Source organism: Prinia subflava, chromosome 12, assembly GCF_021018805.1.
Source record: "Prinia subflava isolate CZ2003 ecotype Zambia chromosome 12, Cam_Psub_1.2, whole genome shotgun sequence".
Lineage (NCBI taxonomy): Eukaryota > Metazoa > Chordata > Aves > Passeriformes > Cisticolidae > Prinia > Prinia subflava.
In genome coordinates, this window is record NC_086258.1 from 21,948,600 (window position 1) to 21,967,110 (window position 18,511).

General features: G+C 50.6%; 1 protein-coding gene across 2 annotated transcripts in view; it reads left to right on the plus strand.

Moving 5' to 3' along the window:
* STX8 (syntaxin 8) overlaps positions 1-18,511 on the plus strand; it is an 84,675-nt gene that overhangs the window by 44,678 nt on the left and 21,486 nt on the right. The window contains exons 7-8 of one of the 2 annotated variants that reach the window (XM_063408851.1): positions 7,697-7,798; positions 10,918-10,982. In XM_063408851.1, coding sequence (XP_063264921.1) covers positions 7,697-7,798; positions 10,918-10,967 — 152 coding nt within the window. In that variant the 3' untranslated portion in view covers positions 10,968-10,982. Of the gene's footprint in view, positions 1-7,696; positions 7,799-10,917; positions 10,983-18,511 lie in introns of those variants that run through there. The other variant, XM_063408850.1, reaches the window with a different exon arrangement.

The window sequence follows — 18,511 nt, forward strand, 5'->3', positions numbered from 1 at the left end:
AGGAGCAAGACATTCCGCCAGGAAAGCATGGGGTGCCTTGGGATGTGACCTGGGCACAGAGCAGGGCTGGTGCTGTCCCCAGCTCCTGGCCAGGACACAGCTCCTGCCCTGCAGCCCCCGCAGTCTGGCCGTGCTCCTCTGCCAGCAGGGCAGGGACAGGTACAGGTAAGAAATGTCCTTGTGCCACGTGGAGCCCATGGAGCTGCGGGGTGAGATCCCCTCTGCCTCCCTGCAGCTCTGGCACTGCTGTGTTCACCTTTGTAACAGAAATATTCATGTAGGAGTTGCAAAAAGTTGCCTCCAGTTCACATCCTGACACTTTCCCAGCAGGAGCCCAAACAGAACTTCTGAAACCTCCTGTCCTCAGGGACCATCGAGATCCCTGTTAATTAAAAGAGCTGATGAGTGAGACAGCTGGAACACGGAGGAACAAGTTGGTTTGACCCCTTGGAGAAGTTTGTATTTTTGGGGTTTTTAATGCTTACAGGAAGTTCTGCCAAAGAAGAGATTAAATGTCCTCAGTTAAATTTGGGACGGTGGAGGGAAGAATCTTGGTGTTTGCTCGAAATGCAGAACGGATGAGAGCAGGGAGTGTTGTGTCCCAGTGTCCTGTGGAGCAGTGAGCACTGCGGGGATTTGAGGTGGAGCTGGAGCCCAGGAGTGCACTCCTGTGTTGCCTTTGGCACAGGGAGCTGCACACCTCGCAGGGGCTGCAAAATCCTGCCACAGCTGCAGCCAGGGACAGGAATTAGGATTCCTGGCTTTGTATTTTTTACTGCGTTTTTTCTCTTTTCACTCTGCCTTGACATTACAGCTGGCACATTGTGCTGAGGTTCTTCAGGTTTCTGATGTACTTATATTAGTTGCAATCTTCATTTCATAGCCCTGGCACTTGGAACAATGCTTTGCTTTCTTATTAACTTGTAATTATGGGGTTTGGACATATAGAAGTTGGCATTCCCTATATGATTCATTTCTGTGGTATCCAGCTCTTCTTCTGAGGCACCAGGAACCTGAAGGAGGGAGGGAAAGCCTGCTTGGCTTCTTCACTAAATTCCAGCCTTATTTTAATTGGTTCTGTGTAGGGATTTTAGTTCTCTGTGTGTTTTCTTAAGGCTGACTGGAGTCTTCCATGACTCAGTGGGGTAGGCCATGGAGGTGCATTACTCATCGATAAATGCTATTGAGTGATCCATAAATTTCAATCCATGGAAAATCCAAACAATTCTAAGGAAACATTTGCTCAACAGCACTGCTCTGCTAAACTGATCAAACCCCAGGTTTGTTCCTCTCCTCCAGTGCTGGATTTATGTGGCTGCTTTTGCTTGGCTTTTGGGTTTCTCATTCCACAGACAGAACGAGTGCAGGTCAGAGGTGGAGTAGCCAAAACCAAATGTGGCTTTTTATGCATTTTAAAGAAAACAAATGGAAAAAAAAAATTAAAGTCATGTATGCAGAGCTCTAAAACCTGTTCCACTTCATGGGAAGAGACAGTCATCCTTCCCAAGGAATTCCATGAGTTAAAGAGAGGGTTTAAAAGAACCGAAACAACTCGTGCTCAGAAAGGTGGTGCAGCTGTGTGGGACGTGGGCAGAGACAGGGAGACACAGGATGGAAAGGAACCAGGTCGTGTTTTTGCTCTTGAGTGAGGAAAGATTAGGGAAACCCCGTCTTGGCTTCCTGCAAAATGAAACATGAAGTTCCTCAAGCTCTCTGCCTCTGCCTCTGCCTGCCTTTCGCTCCTGTAAGGAACTGCTCATCTCCCCAGAATCAGGTGTTTAATCTCTCATGAAGGAGCTCCCTAACAGGAGAAACACTCTGAGAGGGACAGGGTCACCTCCGTGTCCCCGTGCTGCCCCTCACACTGGGGCTTGTCCTCTCCAAAGTGACACTTCTTTGGCTGGAATGTGCACCTTGATCCCTGTCCTGTACCTCTGTGTCCTCGCTGCTGTTGGAGCCCTGCAGAGGAGGGTGGAATATTAATTTGTGGTGAGATTTCGTGCCCTCACAGTCCATTTGCTCCTATGTCCCGTGGAGCACACTGCCATCATGCATAGCGGGTCTTGGCTCTGTGGCTGGAGAGGCAGGAAAGACAGAGTGGCTGCAAGAGCTGGAACAGGGGCTTCTGCTCCCTGGAAAAGTTTGGGCTCCTTTGGGCAAAACAGAATTTCATTTGGTTATTCACTTCAGGCTGGCCAGGGAGGAGTTCCAGCACCAAGGGCACCCTGGAGGAGGTGAAACGCTGGCGGTGCCGGCCCGCGGAGCTGGGATGGGCTGGCTTTGCCATCTGCCAAACAGCTTTCCAGGGGAAACTGTTCCCTTGGAAAACTTCTGGCCAGCTGTAGAAAGACTTGATGGCTGAGTTGACACAAGATGGGGCTGCCAGAGGCGTCCAGCCCCAGACGGATGGGAAGGGTTGTTGGGAATGTCAGCAGAGACGCTGGGAATATGGGAAAGGCAGCTGGCAGTGCTGCTGGGGGAGCTGTGTCTGTGCTGTACTGCATCTCAGGGCTGTGGGCAAGCCCAGGGCCTGAGCTGGTGGCCTTTGGAGGGGCAGCAGAGGAGGAAGGCAGAAGGATCCGTTTGGGGAGCTCAGGCTGCTCCACATCTGGCACAGCTCGGCCAGGCTTGCATTCCCTTCCTGCAGGGATGAGTTACAGCTCCAGCCTGGGGTCCTGGCCCATGGGAGGCACTGAAATTATCCATGCTGTGGCTGGACAGAGGCACAATCAGCTTTTCCCAGGAGGTATTGGTGATTTCAGGAACTCAGACAGAACATTTCTGATTTTCACGGCAGCGGCAAAGTCTCTGAAGGAAAAAGGAAATGAAGGATGAGCTTTTTTTCCTGAGAAATTCCTAGGATCCCATACAATTTCTTCTGCTCACTTTTTTATCATCTGTCTTCCCTTAGTGTTCTTTGCATAAATCTTCACTTTTTTAGCTCTTAGCAGATGTGGTTTCAGGGATGTGTGCAAGTCTACCCTTACCACTGCTGCCAGGTTGTTCCTTTGCACATTTAATGGAAATTATTAAACAAAACCAAATTAACCCAAGACAGGTTTAAAGAAAAATAGGAGGAGGTTTTCCTCACTTTGCTCAAGCTTTTTTGCAGTAAACACCTCTCCCCTTCCTGGGAGGCAGTTATGTTGGGCTGCACTTCCAGCCTCTCCCACCTCTTCCTCAGGGATGCTTCTTCTGACCTGGCCCCACATTCAGCCTGTCAGCTCAGCTGTCCAAACCACATTGCCTAAGATCAAAAACTGCTGCTGTGCGATTTTGAACAAAAGTATAAAAGTCAAGTATTTCAGAATACATCAACCTACATTTTTCTTGTCGTGGGCTGGCTTTGCCGCTCCTTCCTTGGGTGTTTTCTGTGTGGAATTGATCCCAGTTTCCTGAGGGGCTGCCCCTGCCCTCTCCATGGCTGATCCCACGGCTGCAGGAGCCAGAGCAGCTCTGCAGCCACACCTGTGTCCCCAAGGAAGACCTGCCATGACTTTGGTCCAGGTTTCAGGTGTGTCTGTGTTGACCTCAGATCGCACCATTATTTTGCTGTCTCACACATACCTGAAGAAATGCTGTCCTTGTGGGGGCTCCATCCCAGATTTTATAGTTTGGATCACCAGAAAAAGCACCCGGATTTGTAGGGACAGGTGGTGCTTCCCTGCCACGGCCTGGCTGGAGGGAGCTGAGGAGACCTGGGAGTGCCTCTGCCTTCCTCCAGGGACTGCACACTTCCCACGGGGAATGTGGGGCTGCCTCAGCTCCTGGTCAGCTCCAGCACCTCCTGCCTGGCTGGTGGCTGGCCCTGCAGCACAGGGACTCGTGTGCAGGGATGGGGACAGTGGTTTTTGAGCAGTCCCTGCTGATAGGGCAGCTCCTGGCCAAGCTCACCTCCAGCACTGACCTTCAAACTTCTCCCACTTCAGCGGTGCTTAAGTGACTCCGAGTTTAGTGCTGGGGTTGGGCACTGGGTTTTTATCTTCTGCTTCAAGATCCTGCTTCCCTGAAAGGAGACCTTGGCTAAATTAGTGTTTCTGGCTGAGTTGTGGTTTGCAGTGCCATGTTACAGGAATGTCCTTTGGAAGGTCACCAGCAGCCAGCCTGCCTTCCCCGTCTGCTCCCTCCCGCCGGGGGGACCTGGCTCCTTCCCTCTTTTCATGTCTCTCTCCATCTTTTTTTAGCCTATTCCTTGCATATCCAGCTAAATGGGAGGTGATGGAACATGGCATTGCCAGCTTGAAGGGCAGAGGGGGTTGCAGGTGGGTCAGGAAGGATGGGAACCTGTGGAGTGCCAGTGCTCTGAGGACTCCTTAGCCATGGATTATTTGGTGCCCACCTTAGAAATCCAGAGCTAATTTTCAACTCTGCTTTATCCAACACTCATTTCTTTGCTTTGGAGTGGGGAGAAATATTTCATTTACATGGAGGTTGAGCACTGCCCTGTGCTTGGGTGTGACCACAACAGGAGTTTGTGGGTGCACAGGAGGGATGGATGGATGGATGGATGGATGGATGGATGGATGGATGGATGGATGGATGGATGGATGGATGGATGGATGGATGTTTATCTTCTGGGGGTTTTTGGTTACAGGGGCACTCTGGCCTGGGGAACCTTCTGGTTCAACTGGGGGGGGGGGTCAGAACCTCCTTGTGCTTCCTTCCCATTCCAGCTGCTCAGACCCCCAGGTCCTGCCATGAGCACTCCAGAATTCTCAGGTCTCAACTGAGACATCAGAGGGCTAGGTGCTTGTTGAGCATTGGGCTGTGTGTTGGGTGAAGTGCCCTGGTCCCCTAGAACCTGACTGAATCACAAAATATGTTTATATATATATATGTCTCTCTCTCTCTCTCTCTCTATATATATATATATGAAGAAATGCTTCTTCCATGATGTCCAGGGCAGCCCTTTGGTTCAGAAATGAATCCTGGCAGGGGGATGGGAAAGGAGAGGCTCTAGACAGAATCCCAATTGCAGTGCCTTGGGCTTTGAAACGATGACAGAAAATTTTCCTGCTCACATTTGTTCTCATTTAGCTACAGCTTGTTCACCAGGATGTTTTTCAAGGAGGGTCTGGTCAGTGTTGGCAGAGGAAAGTCTCCAATTTCCCAAGCATGCTTATCACTTTGTCCTTGACAACGATGGGAACTTGCTGCACTTTTTTTCATGGAGAGGCAAACATGAGCAGTCCTGCCCTTGCAGGCAGCATTGTCCTGCTCTTCCTGTGTGCTGAATCACACAGGACAGATAAAGTTTCCCCAAAATATTGTTGGCTTTGCAGATGTCAGACCCAGGAAAGTTGGGTGGACTGGGGAGGAGAGTGAATATCTGAACTGCAAACTGAGCAAATCTTGGAGCTCAAACAAAGTGCCTTCCCATCCCTTGTGAAAATGTGTTTTGAGGTAGAATGGACAATATTGAGTGTAATAATATTGATGGACAATAATTTTAAATATTGCAAACAGCTTTAGAAATATGGAGCATTTGTGTCTGGAATGGAGCAGTGTTGGTGGGGTGGATGGGTCAGATCCAGAGGATAAAACACAGGGAAGTGGTTGATGTTTGCCCTCTGCCCTCCCTTTGTGGGGATTCAGGGGTGGTTTGGGCTGCAGGACATGAATCAGGAGCTCATGTTTTAGGAAAGCTGTATATTTTCAAAGTAAAGGGGTTTTTTTAAGTGCTGATATCATTTTACATAGGGACTCACTGGAGATAACAGAGTGTTTGTGGAGCAGATGGAAACATGCACTGCAAGGACGATGCTCGAATGTCTCAGCTCTCTGGGAGAGCAAAACCTCCGTGCTCCGTGTGCCTTGGACATTTCCTTTGTGCCTGCAGAACTTTGATAATTTTATGTGGTTTTTGTTATCTCTGTGTATGATCAGACTGGTTTTATCTGTATTTGGTACAGTGCTTGTTCCTTGGTAAGACTGAAAACATAAACACCCTCCATAATGAACATCTGGGACCTGAGGGAACAGCTGGAGCTGTGTCAGGAGAGGATTAGATTGGAGATCAGGGAAAGGTTCTTCCCCCAGAGGGTGCTGGCACTACCCAGGCTCCCCAGGGAATGGGCACGGCCCCAGAGCTCCAGGAGGGTTTGGACAGCGCTGCCAGGGGTGCCCATGGTGGGGTTGTTGGGGGGTCAGGACAGGGACAGGAGCTGCACTGGGTGATCCTGGTGGGTCCCTTCCAGCTCAGGAGTTTCTGTGATCTGCTCTGAGAAGGTGAATGGTGGAGAAAACCATTCTCATTCAGCTCCTGGTGTCACAGGGATGACAGCAGGGAAGCTGCAAGAACTGATGTCACACACTGGCCCTGCTGTTGTGAGGACAAGGACTCCTTGTGTCACAGGGAAGTTTGGGAAGTACAAGAAATGCCCTCTTCACTGTCATCCCCTTTTTCCTTGTAGAGCATTTGGAAAATCTTTTGTTTGAAGGAATACAGTCAAAATAATAAAGGCTTAATATGAAGGGCCCCGTCCTGTTGGTGGGAGTTGTGTTCTTTAAATGTTCTTTAACCCTCTGCCATCGTCCATGCAGGTTATGATCCATACATTTGGGCAGGATGTCACTTTGCCTTGCTAACTGGATGCTGTGTGCTCTGACTTCTGCTTTTGTTGCTTGAGGGCCATTGGACCCAGGGTTTCCTCAGGGCAGAGCTGCAGTGCCAGGACCTGCTGGGGTGCAGAGGAGCCAAGGGCACAGCCACTGTCCCCAAGCCTGGCTCAAAGACAGGCAGGACGTACAGAGACAGGGGTCAGTAGTGAGGAGAGTGCTGGAAGTGGAACCAGAGCAAGAGGCTGTGCAGCAGCACTCAGGACTTGGCTGCTGTCCTCCTCTGATCTATCATGCACAAAGGAAGCCTTTCCTACCTGCGGGGCCAAGGGCAGCCAGACACGGTGTGTTCACACACCAGAAGCACTGGCTGTGTGTTCCAGGGAAATCAGAGCGTAACAGGCAGTGAGAGGGAAATTTAGTGCCTGAATGTGGCTTTTAATTTTCAGCCATCCCATCAGCCACTCTCAGTGTAAGCCTTGTACCAGCTCTGCTTTCCATGACAAATTTGAAGCCATCAGTTACAGAGATTGAGGGTGGCTTGGGTTGAAATTTTCCTTTCTCCTCTCTAAAACTCAGTGTAGGGGAAACTTTGCCCATTTTCCTTTTCCCAGAGGACCTTCTGGGCTGCAGGGAGAGCTACCAGACCCACAGCTCCAGGAGGGAACCAAGGCAGGACTTTGTGACCTCAGTGACTGCATGGTCAGGGCTGCACTGAGTGCTCTCAGAACCCTTTATGAAGATGGTGGATGTGGTTTAGTGATGATGTCATGACCAAGTGTTGAGATGCTGGTCCAGGGACTGAAATTCCAGATTTCCTATAGCATAGGCACTAATTCCCTCATTTTGGCTCAGTGAGGGAATTCACCTCAGCTTGGTGGCTGCCGTCATCCTGTACTCCCTGACCTCCTAGACTGATGCTGCTGTGTCAGGCTGTACTTTCTCGTCCACTCTTGCAGTGGAGCACTGCAGTGACTCTGAAGTCCCTGGTGCAGTATCTCCCAGGGTCTGGACCTTTCAGTGGTGTGAGCACTGCTCTGTCCTGCTGCAGGTTCCCTTTCTGGAGCTTTCAGCAGGAGGGTGGGTGAGCAGGGCTGCTGTGGGCTCAGATTTCATGCTGCTGTTCCTGTTTCCCCAGAGATCATCGACGACCTCACGAACCTGGTGGAGAACACGGACGGGCGGCTGCGCACCCAGACCCGGCACGTGAAGCTGGTGGACAAGAAATCCACGTCCTGTGGTAGGAAATGGCCCCAGCACAAACCATCCCATACCAGGGCACTTCTTCACTGATGATGTGCAGTTATTGACTGCTGCTAATTGCTGTGCTCCCCACCGAGGACAGCTTCTTTCAAAGGCACAAACCCCAGCACTTCAAGCATCTCCAGCAGGTTTGACTGGCTGTGCTGAAGTGCTGGTGCAGTTAATTTCCTTGAGCCATTTGACTCCAGCGTTGCACAATATCCTGATTGTATGAAATGGTTTGAAATTAGAGCTGTGCATGTTAATTAGCCTTACACAAACTTGCTACCAGCTCTCACAAAGCTGGCACAGCGGGGAGCCGCAGGGGCGTTCCTGGGGGTGTCCTGCAGGAATGAGCTCTTAACCCAGCAGCACTCAGAGCCTGCCAGGCATGAAATCCTGCCTGGTGGCTCCTGAAGTGATGTGCAAGCTGCTAAAGCTGCACTGGCCTCCCTCTGCAGAGAGCCAGGGAGAGGTGATAATCACAGGCAGGTTTGATGAAGAGCTGAGGGCTGGGAGCACTGACCAGGAGAGGATGCTGTGGATGATGGCAGAAAGTGTCTTTATGTGGGGAGAGTGACTGAGGGATGGAGTCCCTGGGGAGGTGGTGGCAGTTCAGTTCTGGGAGCAGCAGATCTGGTTCTGGTGTCCGTGGTTTGGGTCGTGCTGGGAGACTCACAGTGCTCTACAGGAATTTGGCTTAGAGTCAGAAGTTGTTGAAATTTGGTTTATGTAGTTCACTAAAGAGAAAGCCAAGGGCTGATGTGGTCACAACCTGTTTGTGGCTGGTGGGAGATTTCCTTCTGTGCAGTGAGGCTCTGGCTGCAGAGGCTCCCCAGCTTAGACTGGCAATGAAGCATCTTACCAGCACTGACAATTCCAGGGATTTATTTGGTTCTCCATCAGTGAAAACGTTTTGAAAGCTTGGTTGATGTAGGTTGATGAAAACCTGTGGCATCTTCTGGAGGTTAAAGTTGACTTGTCAGAGTCATTTGTCTCTGAGTTCTCTCGTACCAACTGCAGATGGAATTAAAGGCGTGACTGCAGAGTTCATGACTGACTCTTTTATTTTAGATCTTGAATGCTGATGCAAGATGGATTTAATTTAAAACTCAGTGCACTTGAATGATGCTAAGTACCCCTGTGTGCCTTTGGAGTCTCCCCCTAATTCCTGTGGCTTCGTTTTCCTCACGAGTGCAGGGCAGCTCAGCGGGGTGTGGGGGGTGGGCAGGGAGTCAGTCCCGTGGCATCCAGGAGGGATTTCTCCCCAATTTTAGGTTCTTCATGCAAGTGCAGTCCCAGACGTTGCTGCATGGTGAGGCTGTCTCTTTAACTTGGGAAGTCCATCCTGGCTGCCTGGGGAATTTCAGAGGAGGAGGAGGATAGGAGAAAGGAAGGCTGGGAGGATCCTGGGCTGGATTCCTTGGGGGTGACCTCTCTCACCCTTTGCACATTGAAAAACATTTTGCTTTGGTGAGAAGTGCTGCCTCTGGTGCCTGCTCCCTCTGCTCCCAAAGGTCTTCCTGTGTTTGCATAACAATTGGGGCATGAGTAAACACCATATTGCCTCAGATGGCGGCTTCCTCCTGCCCAGGCGTGAGCTTTGGAACAATAATGCTGAGGACACATGCTTTAAGGGCATTCCTCCCATCCCTTTTCCACCCTCATCCCTGGCACTGGAATGAAGTGATGCACTGGGATGAGAAATACCCTCCCTGTATGTATGATTAGCCCTGGAGTGAGGCCAAGCAGCAGGAAGATGGCACCTGCCAGGGGACTCTGTCAGAGTGCCTTTTTATCATTTAAACTGATAAAATCTTCAGCAGCTCTTGGGGTTTGGTGCCTTACTTTGGATTTAAGGCAGGGTGAAGTGCTCAGCCTTCCTCCTTGCTCAGCCCATCCTTACTCAGACCCAGCCTCCACTCTGTTCCAGCATGTGGCTGTTATTGTGTTTTTTCCTCCTTTTTGAAGCCATGATGTCTTTTTATTTTCCTGATGAGTGCCTGTGCTGGAGCCACGGGCTGTGGATACAAGCGGAGCACACTGGCTGGAATAATGGAATAATCCCTGTTTTACAAGCAGGAATGTAATGCATTAATGGGTGTGTCTTTGTTAGCAGCCAGTATAATCATAAAATCAAAGTTTTGCTGGTGAAACCCAACTTTAATCAATATTTCAACATCTCCTTCTCATGCAAAGCTCGTTTCCAGCTGGGGGGGCTGTGGCCAGTGCCCACTGGGGTTTGGGCTGTGCCCTTGGCATTACCTGCCTGGCCCAGGAGCTGCCTCTGCCCATCCTCAGCCTGGCACAGCCCCTCAGGTTGTCCTGGGTGGGTTGTTTTGTTCACAGCTTATTTTCAGTGCCATTTTTCTGGCTGGCCCCAGAGCTGTTGACAGCGCCAGCCCTGGCCGTGCCCAGGGAAGGCTGTCCTGGCTCCCTCGGGCAGCCCCACACTGGTGGCACTGGGATTGCAGCAGCAGAATAACCAATGGATAGACTCCAGCCTGCTGCATTTATGAAATTATTGTTGAAAATCATCAGTCATCCACAGGCAAATGTTTGCACGCTGCCTGGCATTGTTTTATCCCTTCCCAGTGAGTGCTGGGCATTAGGAGGGGTGGTGGGACATATAAGTTTCTTAGATTTCAGAAATTTGCATTGAGCTTTCACCAAAGTGCTCACACAGATCATCAGTCAAGTGTCAGGCTGCCTGTACCAGCTTTGCTCCAGGAGTGGCTGCGTGCACAATCCTGACTTTTCAGCCTCCCCACCAGTGCTCTTGGATTGGTTTGTCCTCTCTCTCCAGTTTGGGCACATTTAGAGCTTTCTGCACAGTAACACTCACTAACCATTTCTCAATAACTTCTCTATTAGAAACTTTAACACTTAAAATATCCTCTTAAGAACTGCATTTAAAATTTTGCAAATAAATTGAACTATAATTCATGTTGAGATGCTGGGGGATGTCATGGTTTAAGCCCAACTCCCCAGAGCCACCCCTCTCCCTGTCCCCACAGGAATCATTCCTTCAGTCTGTGGGCCACCCCTGGGAAATGTGTGTGAAAAGCCCATAAAAGTCCAGAAGATGTTCCTTGAGTTGGTTTAGTCCATGGCTCTGGATGCTGGTGGTCACTGGGGACAGTGAGCTGGTGTTTTGTGGTTACTGAGCACCAGCTCAGGTCAGGTCAGTGCTGCACTCACACTGCTCCTTGTAGGACTTCTCCACTCCAGGCTGGTCCTGCCCCGGTGAGTCCCGTGAGGTACAGCCCGAGTCACGGCTCACACCAGTTCAGAGTCACTCCCATCAGTGTCCACCTGGCCAGGCTGCAGTTCCACAGAGTCACTGAGGCTGCAAAAGCCCTCCCAGAGCACCGGGTGCAGCCTGTGACCAGTGCCCACCTTGTCACCCGCACTGAGTGCCACATCCAGGCCTTCCTTGAGACAAGAACCAGAGCAGTGAGCTCTTCCCCTTGCCCCCAGCCTGGCTGCAAACAGGGGTTTGGTGCTTTTGGGTAACTTTCCACCCATCCTTAAGTTTTGTTTGGTTGTTTTCCCTAAAGACACAGGTGGGTAGCTCCTTGCAGAGAGGATGGTCAAAGCCAGGCTTTGGCTCGGATAAGAACATCCTCAAGTGTTTGTGTCTGGAGGAGTCAAGGGGATTTTAGTAGCTCAGGCCACGGCTGGAAGCCCTGGTGGCAGAGGTGGTTGCATCTGAGCTGTGCCACGTGTGCAGTCAGAAATGCTCTTCAGGTCCTGCTGGGACCTGACCATGAACTGGGGAGGGGACCTGGGCATTGCTGGTTCTGCTCCTGGTCCTACCCCAGTCACTCTGGTGTTCTCCTGTAGCCAGGGAGAAAAGAAAAGCTGCTTTTGTTTCCTGGGGAAGCAACACAGAAAATCATTACTTTGTCACAGTAAAACCAAGGGGAAAAAAAAAAAAAAAAAAAAGAGAGAGAGAGAACTTTTACTTCTGATTGATGAGTCTGTGTCCATCCCCTTCCAAGCAGCGTGAGGGCAGCAGACCATGTCCTCCCTGTGTGCATCCCTCTGCCCCTTCAGAGAAAGGAGGAGAATGAGGAACAACCCCAGCAAATCCGCTCTGGGGCAGGAGCTGTGTCCTGGAGAGCACCACCCCACTGCACAGAGGTGCCTGAGCAGTTTTCCCCTGGCCCTGGTTTCCTCCTGTTCCACAAGATGGCAATGCAATCTAATCACCTCCCTCAGCCCCAGGTAGAGGCTCTCAGCTTCCCTTTGCCTTCCTGCTCAGGGAGGGGTTGGGGATGCCAAAAGCAGGGTGTAAACTACATCAAATTAATCTGGACCAGGTGGGTTTTTTTTTTAATCTTACCAAAACACCTGAATTAAAAACAGAGCTTGGCTAAACCCATTAATTGGAGTTTTTGGAAGGTTTGGTTTGTTTTAAAACAGTGTAGCTTGGATTATATAAGGTTTCCTCTAGAAAATAATGATTCATGCAGGCTGGGGCCTTTTTCTGCCAGGTTCTGTGATCTCTCTGTTCTAAGTTTTGCTTCTTTTTGCCATGGATTTAATTTGTTTTATAAATTACAATGGCAGTTGCTCAGGTTTGTTCCTCTGACATATCCTGTGTGTTTAGATGAGCAAGTCCCCATCCGTTTGTTTTTTTCTCAGTGGAGAGGAGGAGCTGGTTCAGTTGCCATGAATTCATCCTTTCCTGCAATCTGACTCTTGGAGAAGTTACACTGATATTCCTCAGTGCTGCCCTGACAACTGCACTGCTCTGAGTCACCTGTCCAGCCTTTATGGCACGAGATTTTTTGGCCTGGCAATTTCCTGTTTTCCTGAGATGAGGCCCGTGCTGGTGGCAGTGTCCCCCAGCCTGGTGCTCGCTCCTGCAGTGCCCTTGTGCCCTCCAGCCAGCTCATGGCCTTCCTCTGCCTCTTCTTCCTCTTTTTCCTCCTCCTCCTCACACTCACTATATTCACTTCTCAAATATTTGCTGGTGCTGAGGTGTTGGAATGGATTCAGCTGATGAAAGAGGATGGACCTATGCAGTCACAAATGGGGTTTTTTTTGTAAAAAAAAAAGGTGGTTTGGATTTCCTTTGTGACTCCTCTTCCAGGTGGGAAGCACAGCATGTCCTGGTGCTGTCAGCCCTGTGTGTGTTGAGCAGGAAAAGATGGGACCTTCTGGGTCAGAGGATCCCTTCAAGATAAATTTCTGAGAACAAGCTTGTTTTTTCCCCCCCATTACTCCTATTGGAAGGCTGAAATGGTCATAAACTTATTTCCAGCCTGGGCTTGTCAGGGATACTTCATGATGCCCACATGCAGCCCTTGTTCTGCTGTCCTGAATAGTTCTTTCCTCTTTGCTATTTTTCCCCTCAAATGTGTGTGTCCAAGAGATCACTCAGTGTGCCCTTACAGCTTCTGTTTTGCAGGGCTGAACAAGTATCTTTACATTTGAATCTCCTAAATTAATCTGTTTTCTGCCAAGTCTTTTTTTTCACACTTCTTCCTACTTAAACCTTTTGGATGTTTAACCACAGGAACCAAGGGCAGCATCCCTGGAGGTCTCTCACAGTTCTGGGTTTCTGTAAACCCTGTAAGCTGCCTTGTCCAGCAGCTCCAGCACTTCTCTGGCTGTTGGAAATAGTGCAAGTCCAGCATGTTGGTGCCTCAGTCATTCTGGTTTTAAGCTGTTTGCTCGGGCCTTTCTCACTCTTGAACATTTTCCACTCAAGCTCATTTTCTTTCCAACTCACAGCAAAAGCTATTGTTTATCCCCAGAGCGTGGCTTCCTCTCCCATCCTGTGGAATTTCAACCTTCCTCCATTCATCTTCACAGTTACCCATTTTTTCCCCTGTCCATCCCAGCTTTCCTGTGTGCTGCTCCTGCTTTCCAACTTTGTGTCAGTGGCAGATTTCATTAGCACACTTACTTCTTGTGCCGAGGTCATTAATAAAAGTATTTAATAAGATCAGCCTGCTGACCGTTCCTGGAGGAGCTCTGCCCGTGACCTCCATCCATTCTGATCCTTCTTTCAACGCCACTTCCCCTTTCACCAGTTTCCTGCTCTTCCAGTTCTGCTAATCCCCAGTTTTTCATTTCAGCATTTCCCATGTGGGGCTTTATCGCTTTGCTGAAGTCTGTGTGGGTAGGATCTGCCTCACTTCCTTTGTCTAGAAAATTCATTATCTGACCAGCTAACCTGGTTAGCTCTGTGATTTGATTTCCCCTCAGTGCACTCTCAGTGTTTTCTACCCTCTCTACTTTTTGGTTTCATGTTCTAATTAGTCTTGGTTTGCTCTGGAGCCTCCACCCTGCCCAGGTTGGTCAGACAGGCCTGGGGTTGCTCACAGCTGGTTCTTCCTTACATTTTGTGGGTGGCAGTTGTGTGGGTGCTGCAGTTCCCCTCTGGTTCTGAAGGGATCGCTATTTTTGGAATACATGCCCTGGCTAAGGCTCAGTTTGAAGGGAAGGGTCTGGGTGCATCAGTCCTGCCTTCATTAACCAGCTCTTTTCATTTAATGAGAATTCACCCTGTGGCACTGAGACCCTCCAGAACCACCACAGCCTTTCCCATGCTCCCACCAAGCCCTGGCTTGGGGGATTTCACCAGTGATCATTTAAAATCATGGAATCACAGAGTTACCAAGGCTGGAAAAAGCCTCTGAGATCATCCAGTCCAGTTGTCACCCCAGCATCACCACTAATCCATGTCCTCAAGTGCCACAGCCACACGTTTTTTGAACCCTTCCAAGCCCTGAGCTCCCTTTCCAGGAGGAATTCCTTCTGACTCTACCCTGCCCCTCCCCTGGCCCAGCCTGAGGCCGTGCCCTCTCCTCCTGTCCCTGTTCCCTGGGAGCACAGCCCGACCCCCCCCAGCTGTCCCCTCCTGTCAGGAGCTGTGCAGAGCCAGGAGTTCCCCCTGAGCCTCCTTTGCTCCAGGCTGAGCCCCTTCCCAGCTCCCTCAGCCCCTCCTGGGGCTCCAGCCCCTTCCCCAGCTCCATTCCCTTCCCTGGACACACTCCAGCCCCCCTTCCTGTCATCAGGGGCACAAAACTGCCAGGAGTGGAGGTGTCCCAGCAGTGCCAGCACAGGGGCTGGCACTGCCCTGGGGCTGTGGCACAGGGACAGCCCAGGTGCCACTGGCCTCTTGGCCCCCTGGGCACCTCTGGGCTCATGTCCAGCCACAGCCACAGCACCCCCAGAGCCTTTCTCACCAGGCACTCTGCAGCCACTCTGTCCCTAGCCCCTTCCTATGTGCCTTTTTCCATCTGTGGTGACCCAAGAGCATCTCCCTAAATATTCATCCCTGCGTCGTGGTGGCAGGCAGAGACAGGAGTGAAATGGCTCATCCAAGCTGCAGGTGTGGTACAAACCCAGGGTGAAGGGCAGCCACAATTGTGTAAAACCAGGTGGGGAGAAATTTCCTGGGGCAGGGGCTGCTTCCACGGGCTTGGAGATTGCAGAATAATCCTGTGTTCAGCAGCTCAGCCCTGACTTTAGGGACAGCCCGAGTGGCATTTCTGGGACTGGGCTGTGAGAGGTAAATCAGGCAGAGGTTGAAGCCTGGAGCAGTGAAATGCCAACCCTCCCCATCAGGAGACAGGCTGAGGGGAGAGGGGGAGCAAAAGGCAATAGAAATCTTCTTAATTACATTTGCATATGCAGCTGTTCAAACAGACTGAAGTTCACCAGTGCCTGTTCATACCCATCAGGAGATTTAGAGCAGCTGTTGTCAACCCACGTAGTGGGATCCTACAAATCTGGTGGTAAAATAAGCCCCTGGGCACCCTGCTCACCCAAGCTGTCCATCACTGCAAAAGGCCAAGCATTTAATTGTATTGCAATATTGAAAAAAATGGAATTGTGTGAAACATCCAAGGGCGACTGCTTACAGCTTGGTTTCCAAGGATACATGTTGCAGAATTAAATCATTAATTTATATATCTGAAAACAGTGATGAAATGTGTTAATTTGTACATTACCAAAGAGGCTCAAACTTGCCTCCTTCTGCCTTTTATTTCCTAATATGCTCAATGACAAAATAATTGCTCTCCCAGATCTGGAGCTGAAATACAACGGTGTTCAGGCTCGGGGATTTCGTGCCACGTTAAAACCTCAGTTAGGGGGGAAATCATCTGGGTGAAAGGTTTGTAGTCATTCCTGCAGACTGAAACTCTGCCTTAATCCTTGGCTCCCAAGTGCTGAGCCTGTTGCAGACTCTCTTGGTGGTGTAACCCTGAATCCAGGCCGAGGCAGAGCTGTGCTGAGCACACAGTGCCTGGGCAGAGCGAGGGTCCAGCATCTGGAATTCTGCTTCCCAAGCCCCGGGCACTGCAGGGACACAACAATGCACGGAGGATGTGGTCAGTGGAGAAATTAGTGTGCTAGGGACAAGTGGTTATGTTGTCTCTTCAGGGCTTTGTGAGATGCATGGAGGATGCTGATCCCACCAGAATCCGGGGATATAAATCAACAGGGGCTGGGAACTCAAATATTTCTTGTTTTGCAAAAGTGCAGTAGAATTCTTGCCATTCCTGCCAGTGGGCTGGAGGACAAGTGTCCTCGGGCACTTGGGAAAAGCAGTAAGGAAGCCTTGCCCTTGTGGGGGATTTGTCAGGTCTGGGGGCAGCTGGGCATTTAGAAAATGTATTGACTTAAGGTGAAAAATCAAGATTTTTGTGCAGCATTCATCTGGTGGCATTCCAACACGGGATTCTTGCTTCTGGCAGAGTGTTAACAAAGCATGTTCATCCCACATCTGGGATTGCTGGTTGTGTTTTGGGAAAGGAGAAGTGCTCTGTGTCCAGCCAGGCCCGTGGGCAGGGCAGTGTTGCTGTTCCAGGGCTGTGCTCGGGGTGCTGGGAGCACTGGTGGCACGTGGGACTCAGGTGGGAAGGGCTCCATGGAGGTTGGGGGGTCCCTGTGACCCTCAGGAGGTTCAGCAGTGCCACGTGCAGGGTCCTGCACAGCCTGGGTGGGGATGGACCAGGAGCAGCCCTCAGGAGAAGGGCTTGGGGTGTTGATGATGAGAAGCTCAGCATTCCCTGGCTGTGTTCTCTGGCCTCCAGAAACCCCCTCCTGTCCAGGGCTGATCCCCAGTGTGGGCAGCAGGAGAGGGAAGGGGGATTCTGCCCCTGTGCTCAGGTGAGATCCCACCTGCAGAGCTGCCCCAGCCCTGGGGAACAACAGCAGAGGGATGTGGAGCTGCTGGAGAGAGCCCAGAAATGGTCCAAGAACTGACTGGGAGAGCTGGGGGTGCTCACCTGGAGAGGAGAAGCTCCAGGGAGAGCTCAGAGCCCCTGCCAGGGCCTGCAGGGGCTCCAGGAGAGCTGGGGAGGGATGTGGGGCAGGGGTCTGTATTTAAATACAGATGATTTTTGCAGATTACACCCCTTTGGCAGTGTCAATACCTGCAGTGTCACTGTCACCTGGGCTCCCTGTGGGCTCAGTGTCACACACAGGTGCTGGGGGCTGGATGTCACACAGGGCTCGTGCTGAGGCTATTGTGCCATCCCTGGAGCTGCAGTCTGCAGTGACTTCCAGAGCTTCCCAGGAAAGCACAGCGGTGACACTGGAGTGTCACAGCTGTTTGCAAAGCCAGGAGTGCTCCCCTGCCACAGGCCTGCAGCAGCAGGGGGGGATTGGAGGCTGCAATATGCAGCCTTGTCTGCTTCAGAGGTGTGGGGAGGGAAGGGAAGGGGTTTGTTTCTGCTGCAGGATGAGCAGCTTGTGCCAGTGGCTTTGGTGTGACATTCTGGTGGGTTCTGGGCTCTGTAGGTGTGAGCTTGGGGCTCATGGGGCACTGGCTGCATTGAGGTTGTGTTGTACCACGTCCCCAGATGGATTGTGACACACAGGAGCTCCTGTGTAATACTTATCTCCTAAATATTCACAAAATCTGCACCAGAACATTGGTCTTTTGGCAAAGAAGACAGTACCAGTAGCTGTGTTTCACTGGAAATTTCATTTTTCAAGCCATGCTTGCTGAATGCGTCTGGTTATTACATTTATCTCTGAGATGCATTGGAAAACTTGGCTCTAATTTGTAGTAGCCTTTTGAGGGAGGTGTTGCAGGCTTGCACCTCGCCCTTGGGTCATTGTGTGCCTGATAATTAATTATGTTGGTCACTGTGGCTTCTGGGGCTGGGGGAAGCAGGGAACGGTGCAGGGTGTCCCCAGCCTCTCCCTCCTACCCCTCCTCTGTAAACATCTTCCCCTTGATGCTTTCTTTTGTCAGGAGCCTGAAAGAATACACTTATTTTAAACTTCTATCTGCTTCCACAGAGGGACAGTTTTATAGGATACAGACAGTGCCTGCTGGGATTTTTATGGCCTATAGTTTTCTCAGCAAATGGTTTTGAGCACAAGTTGGCTGGGCTGGAATGACCTTCTCTTGTTCATTAACTGTCTGTTGAAAAATATGCGTGTGGTGGTAGTTAGAGAGCCTTGATTGGGGTTATTTTAGGTGGTGCAGGGAGGTCTGAGCCTTCCCTCCTCATTATCAAGCAGCAGAGGCTGCTTAGGGCCTGGTTTATTTACCTAATAAACTGCCTCTTTATCGTCTAGGAAATGCTCACATTTTTCAGCCAAGAAATCCTAGTAACAGGCAAACAGAGGTCTAGCAGTCAGGTCTGGGGAAACAACAAAATGAAGGTCAGCTAATATTGCTGTTATTCTCTTTCCTGGTGGCCATGACAGCAGGGGTGGTTTATTTGAAGAT